This window comes from Colobus angolensis, unplaced genomic scaffold (assembly GCF_000951035.1).
Source record: "Colobus angolensis palliatus isolate OR3802 unplaced genomic scaffold, Cang.pa_1.0 Scaffold11, whole genome shotgun sequence".
Taxonomy (NCBI): domain Eukaryota; kingdom Metazoa; phylum Chordata; class Mammalia; order Primates; family Cercopithecidae; genus Colobus; species Colobus angolensis.
This window is the reverse complement of record NW_012112030.1, coordinates 4057116-4080171: the sequence shown is the minus strand read 5'-3', so window position 1 is coordinate 4080171 and position 23056 is coordinate 4057116. Positions and strand designations below refer to the sequence as shown.

At 34.7% G+C, this 23056-nt stretch overlaps 1 protein-coding gene across 2 annotated transcripts in view; it reads right to left on the bottom strand.

Moving 5' to 3' along the window:
* The window catches only part of LOC105519441 (NKG2-D type II integral membrane protein), a 52160-nt gene that overhangs the window by 1810 nt on the left and 27294 nt on the right, over window positions 1–23056 (bottom strand). Inside the window, exons 1-7 of one of the 2 annotated variants that reach the window (XM_011952793.1) lie at window positions 15144–15255; window positions 13969–14073; window positions 12044–12151; window positions 5157–5249; window positions 4903–4938; window positions 3945–4096; window positions 2715–2818 (exon numbers count right to left, since the gene is read on the bottom strand). In XM_011952793.1, the coding sequence (XP_011808183.1) occupies window positions 2715–2818; window positions 3945–4096; window positions 4903–4938; window positions 5157–5249; window positions 12044–12151; window positions 13969–14008 (533 nt within the window). In that variant the 5' untranslated portion in view covers window positions 14009–14073; window positions 15144–15255. Of the gene's footprint in view, window positions 1–2714; window positions 2819–3944; window positions 4097–4902; window positions 4939–5156; window positions 5250–12043; window positions 12152–13968; window positions 14074–15143; window positions 15256–23056 lie in introns of those variants that run through there. The other variant, XM_011952801.1, reaches the window with a different exon arrangement.

The following is a 23056-nucleotide window of genomic DNA, read 5'->3' as shown; positions in this document are numbered from 1 at the left end:
CTTCCTTCCTTCCTTCCTTCCTTCTTTCCTTCCTTCTTCTTGACAGTGTTTGGCTCTTGTCACCAGGCTGGAGTGCAGTGGCACAACCTCATCTCACTGCAACCTCCGCCTCCTGGGTTCAAGCAATTCTCCTACCTCAGCCTCGTGAGTAGCTGGGATTACAGGTGCCTGCCACCACAACGGGCTATTTTTTGTATTTTTAGTAGAGATAGGTTTCACCATGTTGGCCAAGCTGGTCTTGAACTCCTGACCTCAGGTAGTCTCCCTGCCTTGGCCTCCCAAAGTGCTGGGATTACAGGCATGAGCCACTGCACCCGGCCTCATTCTTTTTAATATCACTTTGTCCATGTGTTCCTTCGATTTCTGTGTCTGTTTTTTCATACTACTTTCATCACACTTCTGCCAGAGTACCTAACAACACTGGATTATTTGCTTACAACTACATCTCTGACTAGAGTTTGAAGCTCCTAAATGAGTTTTATTCTACTCATCTCTGTAGTTTTCTCTGCATAATTCCTGGAAATTGTGTAGCAGTCAACAAATAATTACTACATGCATAAACAGAAAGGTAGTATGCCAGTTGTTTTGCTTCTGAAAGAAAGTTTTGTCCTTGTAGATAGGAAAATATTGAGAAAACATGATACAAACTCTGATTTTTTTTTTAGAGAATCAATGTTTTCTCTGTTAAAAATAAACTTGCAAGCCATACATAAATGAGGACATTGTGTATCAATTCTAAGGTATACTGGGGCTTCCAAATTACAAACGGATAATGAGGAAGGAAGGTAAGGAGTTCTTGCTACAATAAACACAAGGGGAAAGTTGAAAACAATACATGAGAGTAAAAGGTTGTGCATTGATCATTGTCAATTAATCATTAACGTAGCAAAGTAAATTTAAAAATCAAGGAAAAGAACACTTTAAAGAAGTGCCAGACTTATTATACAAAATAATTCTCTAATAAAATTGAAATTAAATTAGAAATCAACAATAAAAATATGTCTGAAAAATTCACAAATGTTGAAAACTAAATGACACATGTTAATAATCAATGAATCAAAGAATGCAAAAGACAATTTAGAAACTATTTTTAACTGAATGGAAATTAAAAAATAGTATCTTAAAATATGTGGGGATGTTGCCAAATCATCTCACGTATTAATAGTATAACTTTTATTAGAAAAAAGTTTCAAATCAACATATCAGCTTTCAATATAAGAAACTAAAAAAGCAAATTTAACCTACTATAAGAAGACAGTAAATAATAAAGATCAAAGCAGAAATCAGTGAGAAGAAAATTTTTACCCGAATGGCAAATAAGCACCAAAAAATGCTACTTAACATCATTGCATTAGTAAAATACAAGTTAAAACTACACTCATATACCAAAACACATCATTTAGTATATCTAAAATTTCCTTATTTATTTAAGAGATAGGGTCTCGCTCTGTCACTCAGGCTGGAGTGCAATGGTGCAATCTCAACTCACTGCAACCTCCACCTCCCGGGTTCAAGCGATTCTCCTGCCTCAGCCTCCCGAGTAGCTGGGATTACAGGTGCCCACCACCTCATCCAGCTAATTTTTGTATTTTTAGTAGAGACAGGGTTTCACTACATTGGCCAGGTTGGTCTCGAACTCACAACCTCAGGTGATGTGCCTGCCTCGGCCTCCCAAAGTGCTGGGATTATAGGCTAAGCCACTGCGCCCAGCCAGTACAAAATTTAAGAGGCTGATCAAAGCAAGTGTTGACTAGGATATGAAGCAAGTTCTCTCTCAGATGTTCTCTTACATACAGATAGGTAGAAAGTAAAATTTGTAAAATATCACCACCACTTTGGATGACAGTGTGGCAATTTTAAAAAAGTTAAATATATACTTATATGATTCAGGCATTTTGTTTCTAGGTGTTTATATTAAGGAAAAGAAAGACTTTGTTAATATGATACAAATACTTGTACACAAATATTATTAGCAAGTAGCATTATTTGTAATGATCAATAACTGGGAATTACCTAAATATATATCAATAAATGAAGAGATAAAAGGTAATTAACTCTTTACTCATGCAATGAGATGGTAGAATCTCAGATAACTTTTCTAAGTGAAAATAAGACTTTGCAAATGAAACATATTGTAGGACTTCATTTATATTAAATTCTATGAATTGCAAACTAAAGTGGCAGAAAACTGATTGACTGGAAAGAGAAAGAGGTAAGTACGTAGGGACACAGAGGAGAAATCACAAAGGTGCATGCTTAGAGAATGTTTTCCAGGTTAATTATCTTGATGTTCTTAATGATTTCATGAGTATATATATATTTCTTGAGACTTGTTAAATTGTGTACTTTATATATGTGCAATTTTTTGTGTTAATTATATCTCAACATGTCTGCTAATAAATTCAGAAAGAAATGTATGTGATACTTAACCTCTCTGCTTCTGTCTCTTTATCTGTAAAACGAACATAATATTAGACCTGCCTTCCATAGTGCTTACCATATACTAAACAATTTATATTACTTACTAGTATTTGTGTTGGCTACTCTACAATGAATACAACTTTCTTGTAAATTTAGGGCCTAAGCACTTTTTACTAAATCTATTAGAATGTGCAAATGTCTTGGGATTATGTGAAATGAGTGATTAGAATTATTACAGGGAAAGCTTAGGGAAAAAAATTCAAAACTAGAGACCCATTGGGTCAAAGACTTACAGGTTGGGTGAGAGAATGGAGCCATCTTCCCACTGCCAAGATCCATTTGTTGGAATGTGTACTAATCCCATCCAGTGATATGACTTCACCAGTTTAAGTAAATCCTGTTTGAAATCACAAATACACTATAAGTGAAATCAGTGTTCATAATTTTAGTAAACGCAAGACCATAGCCATTTCATCTGTTCTCACACTTGTAAAAACATGCATTCTGTCCCCCAACTGGCATAATTTCCGTCTGAGCACACATACATGATACCTGCAATTTCTTTTTTTTTTTTTTTATACCTTAAGTTCTGGGTACATGTGCACAATGTGCAGGTTTGTTACATGTGTATACATGTGCCATGTTGGTGTGCTGTACTCATCAACTCATCAGCACCCATTAACTCATCATTTACATCAGGTATAACTCCCAATGCCATTCCTCCCCGCTCCCCACTCCCCATAATAGGCCCCAGTGTGTGATGTTCCCCTTCCTGTGTTCAAGGGATCTCATTGTTCAGTTCCCACCTATGAGTGAGAACATGTGGTGTTTGGTTTTCTGTTCTTGTGATAGTTTGCTGAGAATGATGTTTCCAGCTGCATCCATGCCCCTACAAAGGACACAAACTCATCCTTTTTTATGGCTGCATAGTATTCCATGGTGTATATGTGCCACATTTTCTTAATCCAGTCTGTCACTGATGGACATTTGGGTTGATTCCAAGTCTTTGCTATTGTGAATAGTGCTGCAATAAACATACGTGTGCATGTGTCTTTATAGCAGCATGATTTAGAATCCTTTGGGTATATACCCAGTAATGTGATGGCTGGGTCATATGGTATTTCTAGTTCTAGATCCTAGAGGAATTGCCATACTGTTTTCCCCAATGGTTGAACTAGTTTACAGTCCCACCAACAGTGTAAAATTGTTCCTATTTCTCCACATCCTCTCCAGCACCTGTTGTTTCCTGACTTTTTAATGATTGCTATTCTAACTGGTGTGAGATGGTATCTCATTGTGGTTTTGATTTGCATTTCTCCAATGGCCAGTGATGACGAGCATTTTTTCATGTGTCTGATACCTGCAATTTCTATGCTTGGTTATTTTCAATGAAGAAAGATTTAGGATTGGTATTAGAATAACCAAGTCATAGTGTCCTTTATATATTCCAGGTTCATATTCCAGTGATTTGCCTCAGATGTTAGGATTAAATATGGGATGGAAAATTAAAATAAATACTCAACCTGGTCCTCTTTGCTGTATACTTTCAGAAGGCTGGCATTTTGAGACATACAAGAAGCCTGGCTCTCATACCAGTTTTTACTCTCATTAAAAAATTGGTAGCAGTTATTTTTATAACATATCCAGTTTTTAGGACATGGGCCACAGTAACTTTCTAGAAAAAGAAAATATATTATTAATTCTACACATCTGAACATTATAGCAGATTTTATCTAGACATATTAAATGTCTTTTTCACTCCAACTCTAAAATTTCAGATTATTAAATTATCATAGTCATAACCAAAGGCATATCTCTACGTATTCATAGAGAGATGCCAGGCTGGGCGTGGTGTCTCATGCCTGTAATCCCAGCACTTTGGGAGGCCAAGGCAGGTGACTCACTTGAGGTTAGAAGTTTGATACCAGCCTGGCCAACATGGTGAAAACCTGCCTCTACTAAAAATACAAAAATTAGCCGGTGTGGTGGCGCATGCCTGCAGTCCCAGCTACTTGGGAAGCTGAGGCACAAGAATTGCTTGAACCCAGGAGGTGGAGGTTGCAGTCCCAAGTACTTGGGAGGCTGAGGCATAAGAATCACTTGAAACCAGGAGGTGGAGGTTGTACTGTGCTGAGATCACCCCACTGCACTCCAGCCTGGGTGACAGAGTGAGACTCCATCTCAAAAAAAAAAAAAAGAGAGAGAGAGAGAAAGATGTCAAACCAAACCTAAGTAGCCTCTACTTTTTACAAGTATTGGAGAGAAAGAGAGAGAGAGAGAGAAAGATATCAAACCTAAGTATCCTCTACTTTTACAAGTATTCCCTCATTGTTAAAAGGAAAACAGAAGCCACAGTGTATTACAGACTAGAATTAGTTATTTAATTTTTCCTTTCTTTTACATCATTGAATACATGCCTACACAATAGTGTAGGTAGATACATATAATATATGCTCTAAAACATTTAAAAAATTCACTTACCAGTCAAGGGAATTTGAACTTCTTGGTTGAATAATGCTATTAAAATAACCATAAGTATTAAAAAGTTTGTATTGTTAGTAATTTATACTATAAGCAAACATAGTTTACAAATTTCTGGACTAATAGCAAAAATACGACAAAGATACATTTAATATTTCCAGTTTATGTTTCTGTGTTTCTGAATACTAACAAAAGTAATACATTACAATTGTTAAATTAACAATGCTGCAATCTACTTCTCTGTTATCACTTACAATTTAGGAATACAGCACTCCATATTGTTACCATAATAATGAAACGGATTCCCATAGCTACAGCAATGAAACAGCAGAAAAAAAGTGGAGATGCTGTCAAAGAAAAAAGAAACAGATCAGAAAAAGAAGCATAAAGGGTTTGGGTATCTTTGTATTTAATATAAACATTAGAGGTTTTTTCTTTTTTTAATGAGTAGGTAGTATTGATCTTTTTTCTGCCTTCATTATTTTTCCCAGAACAGAACATAAATACTTTGCAAATGATCAAAAACTGGAGTACAACAATGTAATATTTCCTTCTATACTTCTCTGCAAGTTCCCCGGTCATCCCTAGAATAAATTATGCTTATGATTTATCATTTTTATGCAGATACAATAATAAACATAAACAAAGAAGGAGGAACCATCATCAAGATGGCTAACTGCAGGCACCCAGCACTCACTTCCACAAGGGACCAAAACAACAAGTAGATAACCACACGTTGAATAGAGTGTTGAAGGGAGAAGGCTGGAATTCAGCAAGAAAGTGACCAAGTCTCTCTGAGGCACAGATGCTCAGGGCAATAGCATAGAAAGGGAAGAGAAGCAGGTGACATGGATCAGCTTAGAGCCGAGAGGGACTCTCCATTGAGGAGAAAAGGTAAGCAGGAGCTCCCCAGCGGTCCACATTCCCATTATAAATACCTGCTATCCTAACTACAGGAGAGCTCCACATTCCTCACAATCCCTGAGTCCGGTATAGGGAGTTGACTGGAATCCACATCACTGCATTATTTCAGGGTGGGAGTTCACACTGGGGTCCCTCCTCTTCTCTGGAACACAGGCTGCAGCAGCACTGCACCATTTTGAGAGTGCAGCCATCACCAAAGTACATTCTGCCCTGGGGCCTAATAGTTCCTTTATCTTCACATCTTTGGGGCCCAATAGCTTCTGCATCTTCACATCCCTGGGGACCTGCTGACATTCCATCAAATCCACCTAGAGGACTGCAGCATAGCAACACCAGGTGATCCCAATCAATGGCGTAGTCGTGACCCTTGCATCAAGCCCATACAGAGCCCTTTGTCCAGGGAACAGGTGATGCAGCCAAGTAGACAGTCTGTCCTCAGCATAGACAGAGTCATGCATGTGCACCCCAGATTCCCAGAGCCACTTGCTTGGGGCCCACGGCCACCACTGCCAGCAATCCCACTTTCTCCAGCAGCAGGCCAGAAGAGCATGGGATGATAAATTCAAAATGCCAAAAAAAAAAAAAACAAAAACCTCTGCCATATATGAATACTGTATTAAGCAAAGCTATCCTTTAGAAATAAAGGAGACATATTCTTCCAGACAAGCAAAAACTGAGGGAATTCATCACCACTAGACTAGCCCCACAAGAGATGCTTAAGGGAGTCCTATATCTGGAAGCAAAAGGACAATATCTATCACCATAAAAATGCACAGAAGTATAAAACTGGTAGAGCAGATACACAAATAAGAAAGAGAAAGGAATTAAATCTTATTACTACAGAGAACCACCAAACCACAAAGACAGATAATGATAGAGGAGAAAAAAATCAATGGGTAGGCAAAACAACAGATATACTGGAAAACAATGAAGAAAATGACAGAAGAGCAAGCTGGCTGTGAAGAACCCTTTAGCTATTATCTTCTCACAGAAACGTCAAACTAAATAACTATCCATGCAAGAAAGTACCTTCAAAAGAATTCAAGAAATTAGGTGAGCTATCACAGTACCCTGATTTTGGCATGATAACAAGAAAAAACACATTAAAGAGTTAAGAAAAGACGGTCTTGCCTTGCCTAAACACTCCTCTTCCAAACCCAGATACTGCAGTGCTTGGAGAAAAACTGCCTGCTTGGGAAATGGAAATAAGAGTGTGGGACTTTGTGTTAGAACTTAGACCTGGCCCCACCACGTTGGAACACAGCAAAAGACAGAGACCCCACAGCCTTTGATTGCAAACCAGTGCTCATAGGGGGAGCATTTTGACCCATGTGGACCAGAGAGGAATCCACTGCTTAGGCAGGAGGAACCTTAGTCTCAGCCCATTTTATCACCAGCTGACTAAAGTGGCCTTGGGTCTCAGGAAAATTTCAGTGGTTGCAGGCCATAGCAACCATGGCCCTTGGGCAAGCCCTGGCACAGCACTGGTCTGGGAAGCTGTGGACAAACAGAAAACTTACCAAACCCAGGGAAAGATATGAATAAGCACATACAGGAAGGTCAAAGATTAGCAAGCAGATTCAACCCAAATAAGATTACCACAAGGCATATAAAATTTAAATGTTCAAAGCTTGAGATAAAGTGAGAATTTTAAAGGAAGCAAAATTTAAAAAGCAAATAAATATAAAGAAGCTTCCACACATCTGTTAGCAGACTTCTTAGCAGAAACTTTATAGGCCAAGAGAAAGTGGGGTGACAAAGACCCAAGGAAAAAAAATGCCAACTGAGATACTGCACCCAACAAAACTATCAACATGATGGAGAGAAAAAATATTTCTCAGGCAAACAGAAGTTGAGTGAATTTATTCCCACTAGACCTGTCTTACATGACATGCTAAAGAGAGTTTTTTCAGTCAGAAAAAAAGAACATAAATATGCAATAAGAAAACATTTGAAGGTATAAAACTCACCGATAAAAGTAAGTACACAGACAAATTCAGAATATTCTAATACTGTAATTGTGGTGCCTCAACCACACAGATCTTATAAAGATCAAAAGACAATTCTATCAAAATAAAAGTAATTATAATTTGTTAAGAGATAGTCAATATAAAATGATGTAAATCCATGCAAACATAAGTCAACATGTGAGAGGAGATGGAGTTAAAATGTAGAGTTGTTTAGTCTTTTCTTTTTTTGTTTTGTTTTTCTTTTCTTTGTGATCAAAGTTAAGTTGTCATCAGTATAAAATAATTGCTATAGTTATAAGATGTCCTTGTAAGTCTCATGGTAACGACAAAACAAAAACCTATAATAGATACACTAAAATGAAAATCAAGGAATTAAAATACACTGCCAGAGAAAGCAACTTAATCACAAAGGAAGACAGGAAGAAAGGAAGACTTACAAAACTACTAGAAAACAAGGAACAAAATGGCAATAGTAAGTTTTTACTTACCAATAATAATATTAAATGCAAGGGGGCTAAATTCTCCAAGTAAAAGACATAGAGTGACTGAATGGATTAAAAACAACAAAAGTGAACAATATATTGCCTTCAAGAAACTCACTTTGCTCGTAAAAACACACATAGACTGACAGTATAGGATGAAAACAGATATTTCATGAAAATGAAAACCAGTAAAGAGAAGGTATAGCTATACTTAGATAAAGTAGACTTTAAGTCAAAAAGAGTAAAAAAGAGTCAAAGAAGACCATTATATAATGACAAGTGGGTCATTTCAGCAATATAATATTGTATTTATAAGTATACATATGCACCCAATACTACAGTGTTCAGATATATTAAGTAAATATTAATAGATCTGAAGGGAGAAATAGACTAATACAATAAGGGTAGAGGAGTTCAACAATACATTTTAAGCAATAGACAGATCGTTCAGGCAGAAAATCAGAAAAGAAACATCCAAGTAAAACTATAATATAGACCTAATGAACCTTACTAAAGGTACAGAACATTTCATTCAACTGCTGCAAAACACATATTCTTATTATCATCATATGGAACATTCATCAGGATAGACCATATGCTAGGTGATAAGTCTCAACACATTTTCAAAATTCAATATTATATCAAGTAAATTTTCTGACAACAATGGAATAAAACTAGAAATTGATAACAAGAGGAACTTTGGAAACTGCACAGATACATGAAAATTAAACAACATGCCTTTGAATAAATGAACAAATTCAGTAAAGTTTCAGGATACAAAAATCTACATACAAAAATCAGTAGTGTTTCTATACACTATTACAAACTGGCTGAAAAAGAAATCAAGAAGTCAATTCCATTTATAATACCTACAAATAATAAAATGCCCTGAAATAAATTTAATCACACAAGTGGAAGATCTCTACAATGAAAACTATAAAATACTGATTAATGAAACCAGAGAGGATGCAAAAACATGGAAAGACATCTCATGTTCATAGACTGAAAAAATATTGTTAAAGTAATCATATGACTCAAAGCAATCTACAGATTCAATGCAATTCCTATCACAATACTAATAACATTCTCCACAGAAATAGAAAAAATATCCTAAAATTTGTATGGTACCACAAAAGACTGAATAGTCAAAGCAATCTTGAACAAAAATGAAGAAAACTGGTGGCATCACATTACCTGATTTCCATATACACTACAAAACTATAATAACCTAAACAGTATGGCATTGACATAAAACTAGATACTTAGACCAATAAAACAGAATAGACAATGCAGGAATAAATCCATCTATTTACAGCCAACTGATTTTTCCAGAAAGGTACCAATAACATACACTGGGAAGGGACAGGTACTTCAATAAATGGAGCTGAAAAAACTGGATATCCACACAGAGGAATGAAATTAGACCCTCATCTCACACTATATACAAAAATCAACTCAAAATGGATTAAGGACTTAAAGGTAACAACTGAATCTATAAAACTACTAGAAGAGATAAGAGAAACACCACAGGACATGAATCTAGGCAAAGATTTTATGGGTAAGACTTCAAAAGTACAGGCAACAAAAGCAAAAAGAAACAAATGAGGCTGTATCAAACTAAAACACTTCTTTACTGCATAGGAAACAAGTGACAGAGTGAAGAGACAACTTGTAGAATGAGAGAAAATACTTGCAAATTATTCCTCTGACAAGAGAACAATATCCAGAATATACAAGGAATTCAAACAACTCAACAGCATCATCAACAACAAAAACTGATTTGAAAACGAGAAAAGGATCTGAAGAGATATTTCTGAGAAGATATACAAATAGCCATGGATATATTTTTTGAAATTTCAACATCATTCATCATCAGTAAGATGAAAATCAAAACCACAGTGAGTATCATCTCACTCTAAGTTAGAATAGCTATTATTTAAAAAGACAAAAAATAACAAATGACAGTGATGACGCAGGGAAAGGCTAATGTTTATATAATGTCGGTGGGAATGTAAATTAGTATAGCCATTATGGAAACAGCATGGAGGTTCCTTAAAAAACCAAAAATAGAACTACCATATGATTCAGCAATCTCAGTCTTTCTCCAATGGAAAGGAAATCAGTATATTGAAATAATGTCTGCAGCCCCATGTTTATTGCAGCATTATTCACAATAGCCAAGATATGGAATCAACCTGTGTCCATTAACAGATGAATGGCTAAACAAAATGTGTACACACACACACACACACACACACACACACACACACACACACAGGAATACCATTCAGTCATAAAAAAAGAATGAAAAAAATGAAATCCTATTATTTGCACCAACATGGATGCCTCAGAAGTACATAATGTTAAGTAAAGTAAATAAGGTATGGAAAGATAAATACCGCATATTCTCACTCATATGTAGGCGATCCAAACTTTTAGCTCACAGAATTAGAGAGTAGAATTGTGGTTATTTAAGGCTAGAAAGAATAGTGAGGAGGAGAAGACTGGGAGAGGTTAATGGATACATAATTACAGCTACATGCGGGCTTTTTCTAGTGTTCCTATAGCACTGTAGGGAGAGTACAGTTAAGAGTAATTTATTGTATTTTTTCAGATAGCTAGAAGAGAAGGTTTTGAATGTTCCCAACACAAAGAATTGATAAATGTTTGAGGTGATGGATATGCTAATTACCTTGATTTGGTCATTAGACATTGTATAGCTGTATGGAAATATCACTGTATCCCTTAAATATGTATAATTATTACATGCCAACTAAAAATAAATAAAAATTACCATTCCCCTTAGCTACATATTAAAAATACATTTTAAAGAAACTATAATATACAAAATATCCTATGAATTTTATTTTTTTTACCTAAGACAATATCCTGGTGATTAGTTCTCATGGTGTATAAGGATACCAAATTTATAAATAGCTGCATTGTATTTCACTGACAACTCTGGACAGAATCTAATTTTTGACAGACTTTGAATTTTTTTTCCAGTGGATATTTAATTTGTTTCTTAGGTGTTGCTATTGGAAATAATGATACATTTCATACCCATCTGTGCATATTTTTGAGTCCCTCTCTGGGATAAATTCCCACAATGATAATTGCTGAGTGAAAAGGCATGTATGTTTTAAATTTTGGTAACAATTGAATATTTTAGTCAAAAAAGGAATTTTTACATATAGCACTTTGCATTCCTTAAATTAATTCTTGTAAAGTGATGCTATTTGTTAATAATTTGTTTCTTAGTTTTTAATCAAAATTGAGGGGTCACCTGTTGTTTTGCTTTTCATACAAACTATATAAAGGTCTATTATCAGTAATATTCTGCTTTGAAAAAAGACATTGGAGAGTACATCTTCTTCACTGCACTCAGAAACAATTCTATAAATAATAATCTAGCTATCACTTCTATAATATTTAGGAACATATCTCTGGAGGATTTTTAAAATATCTTTTCTGTTTTTCATTTCTATTCAGTTTTCTTTTCAGTAATCTCTTAGAAATTCCTGCCTTGATTATATTATCAGGATAAATAAACATCATTTTTTAGGCTATGAAAATATTCTAAACTCAATAGCTTTTAATACATAATTTTATTATATATTTTAATATTATATTAGAGTTCATGGGGGTATTCCTGCTTTCCTGATGAAGATAAAGTTAACTGAATGATTGTCATTGATTTAATCACATAGTTTCCAAGATTCATTTGAATATACTGAGAGTAGACAGATGGAACATAGGACTTACCGTTTTCTCTACATTTGCTTTTGATTACTGGACATCTTTGCTTTTGGCATCGTGTTGAAAAATCACTCTTTGCTACACCCAACTTATAAGTATGAAATTCACTCATCTCTAGAGAGAAAGAATTCAGGGTTATATGAGTCATGGCCTTTCTGCTATTTGGGGCATACATTTTAAAAATTCCACTTGCCGTTTCCATCTATGTACTTCTCATGACAATCCTTTTTAAAGTACAACATGAATTTACTTTTGTTTTATATTACTACATTATTATCTTTACACTTTACTATATAAATAAAATTACATTTATGCCATGCAAAGTACCCTCAGCAAAATCCTATGTACTATTAAAATTAGTTAATTCGTAATGTATAATGAAACCTAACATTACCAGAAAGGGACTTGGCATAGTGAAAAGACATGTAGGGAGAAAGACATATATTTAAATCACCGATCCACATATACAAACTTAATATAACTTCATAAATAATCTAGCTTTTGCATCCCAGTTTCCTAACTTGCAAAAGAGGAAAGCAATAAAAAAGAAAAGGATATTATTACAACCCAGTATGGGTATTTTAAAAATGAAATAAAAATATAAGGAACTTAACAGCAATGACATCAATCATTTAGTAAGCTTTTAGTAAATACTAGTGTGTCTAATTTTCATTTATTTATTTATTTATTTATTATTTTTTATTTTTTGAGATAGAGTTTCGCTCTTGTAGCCCAGGCTGGAATGCAGTGGCGTGATCCTGGCTCATTGCAACCTCCACCTCCTGGGTTCAAGCGATTCTCCTGCCTCAGCCTCCTGAGTAGCTGGGATTACAGGCTTGTGCCACCATACCTGGCTAATTTTTGTATTTTTAGTACAGACGGGGGTTTCATCATATTGGCCAGGATGGTCTCGAACTCCTGAGCTCAGGTGATCCACCTGCCTCGGCCTCCCAAAGTTCTGGTATTACAGGCGTGAGCCACTGTGCCCGGCCGTCTAATTTTCTTCATAATGAAGGACATACGTAGAATAAAATAGTAGGATCTAACCCTTTAGAACAAAGACAGATAATCCTGCCTCTGAACAAAATACTGAAAGAATCATTTTGCTCTCTTGAAATATTAATTATTTACTGATGATTAATATTTTCTTAAAAGCTTTTTTAAAAACTTTTATTTTTGGTTCAGGGTTGTATGCAAAGGTTTGTTACATATGTAAACTCATGTCATGGGGGTTTGTTGTATAAAAGCCTTTTATAAATTAAATGATAATATGAATTATCTTTTATAGCTAAAATTAGACTTAGACATTGTTTGCACATGTAATATCTAACTCAGTTATTTTACATATGGAGTAAAGAGAGTAGGTATCACTTTACGGATGAAGAAATTGAATATTAGAGATGGCCAAAATCATAAAGCTTATTTAATGTAATGTTACCAACTGTGAATAAGTTATAAATTTATAAACACCTTTAGGATAAAAAGGGCTTTAAAATACATGTCACTTGATTTGAATATTACACAAATCTACTAAGATCAATATGGAATGTTTCATGCCTGTATTTGATAGAAAAAGAAACTAAACTAAACTACATAGAGGTTGCAGATTGGCCCCATTTCAAATCTAGAGAGCAGTAAAAGTTTGAGTAAAATTCAGGTATGACTCCACATCTGTTTCACTATTTCAAGCTGGCCCAAATTGTGAGTGACTTTACCATAATATAGTTAATAAAATAAAGGAAAAAAAAGTTTTTAAGTTTTGGAAGACTTGATTTAACATACAATACGGACGTAACATGAAATCAACATAAATAGAACATGAAAAGAATCAGAGTAAATTGCTTGCCTATGCCTTACATGCTTGTATAAAATTCTTGGTATCTTAAAGTTGTATACAAAAAAAACTACACACTTATGTGTTGAAAACATACCCAAGCTGTGTCGAGGCCTCCGACCACGAATCCACCCCATCAAATAATTGTAAGTGCACGTCTACCTCAGAGAGGAATCTAAAGTCTTCAAAGCACAAAGGATTCCTGAATAAAATAAAATTGGGCATTTGTTTTTTGTTCTCTTTCCTGTGGTGAGATAAAATATTTTGAATAGAAAAGTAAAATGCAGAAACTTTCCCCCTGTGCATGCCTCTGAGAAAAGAATAGAAATGACAATTCACATAAAGCCAGGCAAAAATAATTTTATACATTTCTCTTGGTTGTAAAATAATCGCCAATTACTTCAAAATGTCATAACAATATAATGAATATATTAATTCACCTACATTGAGATATTTAACACAAATATTTTACATTACTGATATTAGATAACAACACACAGTTTTCTGTTTATGGTCATTTATTGCTTCTTGGCCTTTTAGCTAAGATCAAGTGTTTATAGTTGTTTATTTTATCTGGCAATAATTTAGTTTTCTTTCTGCTAGCTAAACTCAGGTAAGTTTTATGCACTTTTATTGAATGTCCTTTTCTAGTGCATTTTCATCCAACGTGCCCATATCATCATCATCAACAACAAATTCTCATCACCATCATCATTAACAAAACTAATCTCACATGTTTATTTAGTAACATCTTAGCAATGCACAGCAGAGCTTCCAGAAAAAAAACTATTTAATAAATATGCATAGTGTTTAGACTTTAAAAATAAAAGCTATTTCATATTTGATTATGATAGTTGGAAAGCACAGGTATAACTTGTTTCACCTTGCATGTAAAGATGTGTATCAAAGGTAAGTGCCCCCTACAACATCAGAAAACTCAAAAATTTGAGAATTCAAATTGAAACTCAATTCTTCTAATCCTAAAGGTAAAGGTTCAATTTTTTCTAGTTTTGCTTAGAGACAAAGCTTCTTCTTATAGTAATATTACAACTTCTGATTCTTCAATAGGTATATCCTAATTCCCTATCATCAGATACAGTGATAGAATATACATCAGAAATGATAAGTATTCTCTATCCTCAGGAGTTCTATTCAAGCATCTAAGAAACAATTAGAATTACCTTATAGTGTAAATATTTTTATTTTTTTGAGGTTGAAATATAGTTTCTCATATCTTGAATAATAAACACACACATACACACATACACACACCTGCTCAGAGAGGGAAGATCTTGATTCTTGTGGATAAAAGTCTTCTATAAAACTAGAAAATTTAGATGTGTTCTCAGTTCCTGATCTAGAATTGAAAGTGGAGATACTCAGTGAAATTCTATCTTTGAGAAAGGTATGACAAATGTTATAATCTCACCTTCCTGTGGAAAAACATAAACCACAGTACTTCCGCCTTATCACTATAGAAATATTGTTAATTTGGTAAAAGAGGTAAGACCACCCATGGTTGGATAAATGTTCAGTTGGTGCAAAAGTAATTTTAGTTTTGCCATTATTTTTAATAACATTTTAGGATTTGAAAATGATGATTTTAAATGATGCCATTTAATCCTAAATATTTTAGAGATTCAATTCAATTCCAGTTAATACCTCAGGTTTTGTTGTGGGACTTACAAAGCAGAATTCTAAATGTACATTGAATTGCAAAAGTCAAGACTAGGAAAATCACTATTGAAGATGAAGAAAATGTGGGAGCCTTGTTTTATTGGATAGTAAGACCTATGTTAAAACCATATTAATAAAGGCAAAGTGGCATGTGGGACATAGATGGACAAATTGAGAAGGGAAAAGATACAGACAAGAAAAAGTCACGTTCATAGATTAAAAAATATAAGGTAACATTGCAGATAAAGTGGGAAATTAGCTTCTTTTCAATAATTAGTCCTCAGTTACTATCACACTGGCCTTTAAGTTAAAAGAAATTAGTTCTGGAAATTGTTAAATTTTAATATAAAAACATGAAATTGCATCTCTGTCATATAGACATCATATGCAGAAGAATTAGAAACTTAAATATATACCCCAATATACATAAAAATAAGTGAATATATGAATTGATGCCAATGAACAAGAATAGCTAAATATATATTTTATTTGTTTATTAATTTAAAATACTAACATAATACATCATAAAAAGTAATATAAGATGAACACATTATACAATTTTAATAATAACCAAAGTTATTAATCTCAAAAACAACTTTCATGTGGTGATGTGTTAAAGTTGGACAATAAATTTATTCAACTTTTTTTTTATTTAGCAAATACTATTTGCTACACACTTTTCTAGGTCTTGAGAATGTCAAAGTAAACAATCCAAAAGAAGGTTTTTGCCCACATGGAAATTACTTTTTTTTTTTTTTTAAAGATGGAGTTTCACTCTTGTTGTCCAGGCTGGAGTGCAATGGGCGATCTCGGCTCGCTGCAACTTCCACCTCCTGGGTTCAAGCAATTCTCCTGTCTCAGCCTACAGAGTAACTGGGATTACAGGCATGTGTCACCACACTTGGCTAATTTTTGTATTTCAAGTAGAGACGAGGTTTCGCCATGTTAGTCAGGCTGGTCTCGAACTCCTAACCTCAGGTGATCCTCCTGCCTCGGCCTCCCAAAGTGCTGAGATTACAGGCATGAGCCACCACACCCAGCTGGAAATTGCTTTTTAGTTTAGGTGATAGAAAATGAATAAGCACAAGACAAATTCAAAATTAAACAGGATAGGTAAATATAAAACAAGTTGAAGAAAATATATTATTTTCTGACATACCAAGATTCTTTTCAGCTAATCAGCATTTTCTATTAACTATTTTATATAGTAAAAATAGATCTGTATAGAGGAAATTTGGGTTGATATTTTCTTACAACCACATTTTAACAAATACCTGGTTTTTGAAAGGAAACGAATAAATGTTTAAATGCTGGCTTTTTATGGGGAAAACCTGAATCACAGTTTCCTGAAGAGTTATTTTTATGTGTGTAGTTTTCAACTGAATAGAGATTATTTGTCTCTTAAATACAGAATTGAGAAAAGGGGATAGGAGTACGATAAAAAAGAACATTTGTATATCCTACCTATTTCATTTAGTTCAAATGGCAATTTACAGCCAACAGGGAAGTCACAAAACATGCCTAAAAGAAGTTTTTTGAAATAAATACCATGATAAAGCTAAGCACCGGGAGAGTTATATTGTCATATATAAAGAACCCTAAACCGACTGACAGAGTGTGGAAAGGATCCGCAAAGAAGAAAATTCTAAAATGAGTCCTGTATGTTGAGTTAAAACAATTACTTAGATAAAGAAATAGTATGTTAAAACTCCAATTTCTTTCTCAATGTTGAACATACACTCACTTTGCTATAGTCATGATGGTAAACTTGTTGGGGGTTTGCTGGGCATTTGTACTGGTTTATGCTACGTGGAATTGCAAAAGGACATAGCATAGCTTTCAGAGATAATATTTTCTAATAAATGAAATAAAACCCACACAAATGAATTTATGCAGAAAGAATAATTTGACTATAAAAGTACCTGAACAAACTTCGTATAGACATATTTATATAACTTTTAAAAACTATTGTTAGAAGAAAAGTTACAATATTTTGCAAACAGCCTGGGCTCAAATTATTTGAGAACATCCATCACCACAATAAGATATTTAATTACGTTCATTAGTTCAGAAGAGCCAATAATCAACTAGCCTTTCTGATCAGTAAGCTAACTTACACTGTGGTCTAGAAAATCCTTCTCTTCTGGTACACAGGAAAGACTTAACATGCAGTGCAAGTTTGTGGTGAGAAACAGAGCGCTTGGCAGGTTGCTCGCTTCAAGCTGCGACACTAAAACTGGATGTGGTCTGAGGTGTTTACTGGACACTCGCCCAAATACGAAAGCATAAAATGTGTGGTTATTGCCAAGCAAAAATTTTGTAATCTTGACCTTTTGGTAAATGTGTTTGAATTGACAAAAGACATGCCAAAAAGGACAAATGTTTAAAATTCACATGGACAATAAAGAAAATAAAAGGGAGTGGAAGAAACAGAGCTGAGTCTTTGGATATGCAGGGGCGCCTATGGCCACACCAACGTGGTGCTCGCAGTGTCGTCAGGACATGCATGGGCATATTGAAGCAGAAGTGAAATGATGACTAATGTAAAAGTAAAAAAGTCTGCAAACATTTTAAGAAATATATATATATATTTTCAGAACCTATTTTGCATTCAGCTAGGTGTTACATACTGGGCTACATACTGACGTATAATATCAACTGGTATATTGTAATCATATGAACTCAAGGCAGAGATTCCATAAATCTTGAATGTATACTTTGGGGAAAAACAGGTCATCATTTTGGCAATTAATTAATGTGTTCTGGCACAACCTCCTAAACCAGGAATGATTAAATGATTTTTTGGCCCCAACTCAGTTGAAACTTTGTATAATTCTAAAATTTAGCAATTCATTTGAAATATCTTTAGCAAATATTTGTGTTATATTAACTTAATCCATGCTAGGACACACCATTTTTTTGTTTGTTTAATTGCAATCTATATAGTATAATGGAACAGAAAAGTGTTTTTTCCCACTCTGGTATTATCTTTATAATTGTGCATAAATAGCCACAAATAAACAGTACCTTTTAAAAATTGCTCTCAAGTAAGTTACACACATGATTTGCAGGTCAGATGACATCATATTTTTTATTAGCATCCTGGTTACTTTTCAATGATTGCTTATTTGTTTGCCATTAAACCTTTCCTTTCCTGCTAGAGTGATAATATCCACATTCGTAAATGGAATGATGCCTTTAATGACTTCTGCATCTTGGATTCAAATAGATTTTGTGTTTACTTCAGTGCTCCAAGTATCAAAGAAGTCTAGAATTTTGAAGATGTCTTAAATTGGTAACGTTACTTACCACAAGTGCCTAAAGACACGATCTAGGGATAAGACAGCATTTTTTTTTTTTCCAAAGGAAAATGGCTCATTAATTGTAGATCTGAGTGAAAGCAAGATGTCTCAAGTCACGTTTTTTTCCCTCTTATGTACCTATTAGCAGGTGCTCAAATTTTAGCTGACTTATTTCTCCTTCCTTTATCCCCAGGAGCTTCATTTGTGTGCAGAGGCATAAAAAATGCAAGTGGTTAAAAGTCTACAACTCTTGCATTGCATTTTGGAGAATATAAAAATCACTACTAAAATCTTACAATGCTCCTCTTGAGGTCTTAGCCAAGAGACCCTGGTGTTTTTCTACACTGTAATAATGTTGTCTTCGTTATTTGACATAGAAGTAAAAGTACCAAAGCTTAACAAAAATAAGTAAAAAATAGGAAATTACCAATAGTTTCATAATGTCATTCTATATTCTTTTATTGGGCTTTTATCTATTATAGGGCAATCATATTGTTTGCCGTGAATAAACAAAGTTCAATGAAGTATAAAGCATGATTCCTGTCATCTAGCTGTTCACACTCTATTTAAGGCATACACAGAAGCATGTGGTTTTAAATTAGTATGTAATTCACAGTGGTAGACACAAACTTTGGGTTTTTTAAAAGATAGTATTATAGATGACAATTTTCTAATAGGTCTCCAATATTAAATACGAGAAAATGGTGTTAGAGAAGGTGTCCTAGACTGGGTGATTTCTGGAGATTAAAAAAAATGTTAGAAATCAAAGTAGTGTTGTTAAAACATACAACATATCAAAGACAGAAATCTCAAAAACGTGGAAGAGAGACATTAAAATGAATAAATAAAGCTATGTGCAGTCCAGTACTGTTGGTTTATTAAGTGGCGTTATGAAGAGCTGGAGATGAAAACAGAGCCTGGAGCAAGCTGGAACCACAAGAAAGGGTGTGAGAAGAAAGATTTATAATCTAAGCTATGTTGTTTGAGTAGTACCACGTAGTCAGTAAAAAGTCTTTGAGGGGTTTTAAGTAAGAGGTTAACAAGGCTGGGTTTGCATGCTTTGAGCAGACAATGTGACCTACTCAGAGGACAATGAATTTGATACTAACGGAGCTAGAAAAACAGGCACAAATTGTTAAGGGCTACATGGCATAGAAGCAAATGATGTTTTTACATGGAACTGTGATATTAACAAAGGAAACTATTTCTCAGTGAAGATACCAATCTATACCATAAAGCAGAACTAATTACTGACAATGCCACACTAGAACAGATTTAGAATGTAATGTTGGTTTCATTCTCTGAGGAAGTGGGGTATATCCAAATGGCTGTTGTAGAGCAACATTGTGGTTGCTGCATAGTAACCTTGTGTGCTTATTCACAATTTATCACCTCTTAGTTTCAAATCTATCCTTCACTACCCTGCTCTACCATGATGAAAACAGATCCCATAAACGTTCTCCCTTGCCAGCTTACATGATAAGTTTTGTCTCTAAAAGGCACTGTGTAGACTGGAGGAGAAAGGATTTTTCTTCCTGGTTTTATGGTACTTTCTCTCCTTTTGCTCCTATGGCTGTGGTTACCAGCTGCATGTTTGCGTGACATCCTGTGGTATCTACCCTCCAGCAAATTTTTGTTAGCTGTCCGGATCCCTGTTCCATGCCTTCCAGTATCTAGCTCCGGCACTCTGGAATGAAGACTTCCTGCTGGCCAGTCGCAGCGTGAGATCCATCCTCACCAATTTCAACTTGCTGGTGTTAGAACTGCCCTGTCCTGGGGCCACCCACAGTTGTGTTGAATTGTCATTTTAAACACCTTCAAAGACTAGAAGAAATTAATTCATTTGAATATATGAGTGGAAATATTCATTTTATTCAGCACTTAGACTAGTTCTTGATAATATTATGATTTATAATTTACACATGATGTATTTTAACGAATTGCAGGTGTTTAAGAAATAAATAATATACCAGGGCACAGTGGCTCACGCCTGTAATCCCTCACGCCTATAATCCCTCACACCTGTAATCTCAGCAGTTTGGGAGGCCGAGGTGGACAGATTGCTTGTGGTAAGGAGTTTGAGATCAGCCTAGCCAACATGGCGAAACCCCATCTCTACGAAAAATTAGCCAGGCCTGGTGGCCAGTACCTGTAGTCCCAGTTACTTCGGAGGTGGAGGCCGAAGAATTGCTTGAGCCTGGAAGGCTGAGATCGCAGTGAGCCGAGATTGTGCCACTGCACAGGTGACAGAGCGAGCCTCTGTCTCAAAGAAAGAAAGAGTATGTACCTGGATATATATTTTTAAAATAATGTAAAGATTTAAACATAATTCTAAGAACCTAATTGTATAGCTTTCGAAGAAACTAGAAGTATGTTCTTTACAGATGGCAGGAGTAACATTATATTAAACTTGTGTAAGCGATAACACTTAAGTGTTTATAAACTTGTTTATAAGCTGGTGTTTACAAGCATGTTTTTATTTCCAAACAAAATTCAAAAGAAGTTTGTCTCTGTAAAAATTCACATGTACACAGTTCTTGTTCCTCTCTGAAGATATTGGAAACCTGAAATACGCAAAATAACGTATTGCTAATACTGGTAATATATAACAATATTTTTATGAATAGATGACTTATTTAGATTAATAGTTATATATATAAATCTGAATATTTTCTATATAATTTGTCTACGGAAATAAATATTTATAGAATTGTTCACATATTGCTCTTTTCTTTCTAACATTATTCCTTCTAGGTATAAAATATAGAAGTTCTCAGGATTAGGGTTTGCCACTTGGCCACACCAGTCAATGATTATTGGTTTTGTAGGAGACTGCAATCCATAAAAAAATTACTGGCAGAGTTTCAGAATTTGTATGAGAAAACAAATTTTATGAGATGCAAAATCAAAGCTATTATACTAATTTAAATTTTGTAATAGCAAAGCTAATTCTTGTTTCTTTTCAGTCTTTCAATTCACTAAGATAATGAGTGTTACACACTGCACAGATAAAAATGTATTGCCATGACTGAATGAAGAGGACAAATTAACAAAACAAATTCCAAGCTTCTGGAAATTGATCAAAGGCTAATAATCATTTGTGACTATTCATTCTTGGAAAAACTGCTAGAGATTCAAGGAAGAATGCAGCGAATTTGTAGTAAGTTTACCTAGTGTTGCTCCCATGCCTCCTGCCCACCACCACAGCCTAGTACTGTGAGTAACAGTTGCAGTTTTTATAGCTTGGGGAAAGCAGGGAAAACCAACAGTGTTTTTGCCACAAGGACAGACTTGATTAGCGGTCAGAGGTTGGGGCATAGTGTAACAGACCACTGCTTTTCAACTCAAAGTGCTGAATTTTGCAGGAAATGAATGAGAAAACTCCATTTTTTTTTTTTTTTTGTCTGAGGTGCAGTCTCCTCTGGAGGAAGAACAGTGTCAGCCATAAATATAACAAAATCCTAAACATGAAAGTGCAATAGACCTCATGACATTAGCCCTCTACATATTCTTTAAATTTTTAAAAAATTGACACATTGTAATTGTACATATTTATGGGTTACAATTTGATGTTCAATACATATATATGTTATATTAAATAATCAAATCAGGGTATTTAGTGTATCCATCTGCCTCATGTATTTATGATTTCTTTGTGGTGAGAATATTTAAAAGCCTCTGTTCGAGCTAATTTGTAATATGCAACATCTTACTGTTAACCATCATCACCCTACTATGCAACAGAACAGAACTGATTCCTCCTACCTAACGATAACTTTGTACCCATTGACCAAGCTCTCACCCTGTCCCCCTCTTTTTCTCTCCTCCAGTCTCTGTTGACCACTGTTCTGGTGTTTTTCTGGTGATCCCTCTGCTTCTATAATATCAGCTCTTTTTTGCTTTAATTCTACATATGAGTGAGATTATGTGATATTTGTCTTTCTGTATCTGCCTTATTTCACTTAACACGATGCTCAGCAGGTTCATCCATGTTGTATAAACAGCAGGATTTTATTCTCGATTATTGAAAAAAATATGCATATGTGGAGAGGACACCAGGGTGATTCCAGTAAAAAGGAAAAGCCCAAGGAGACTTGAGAACTGATTGCAAATTTATGAACACTTCCTCCACCACACACACACACACACACACACACACATACACACACACACATACACACACATACACACACACACACACACACA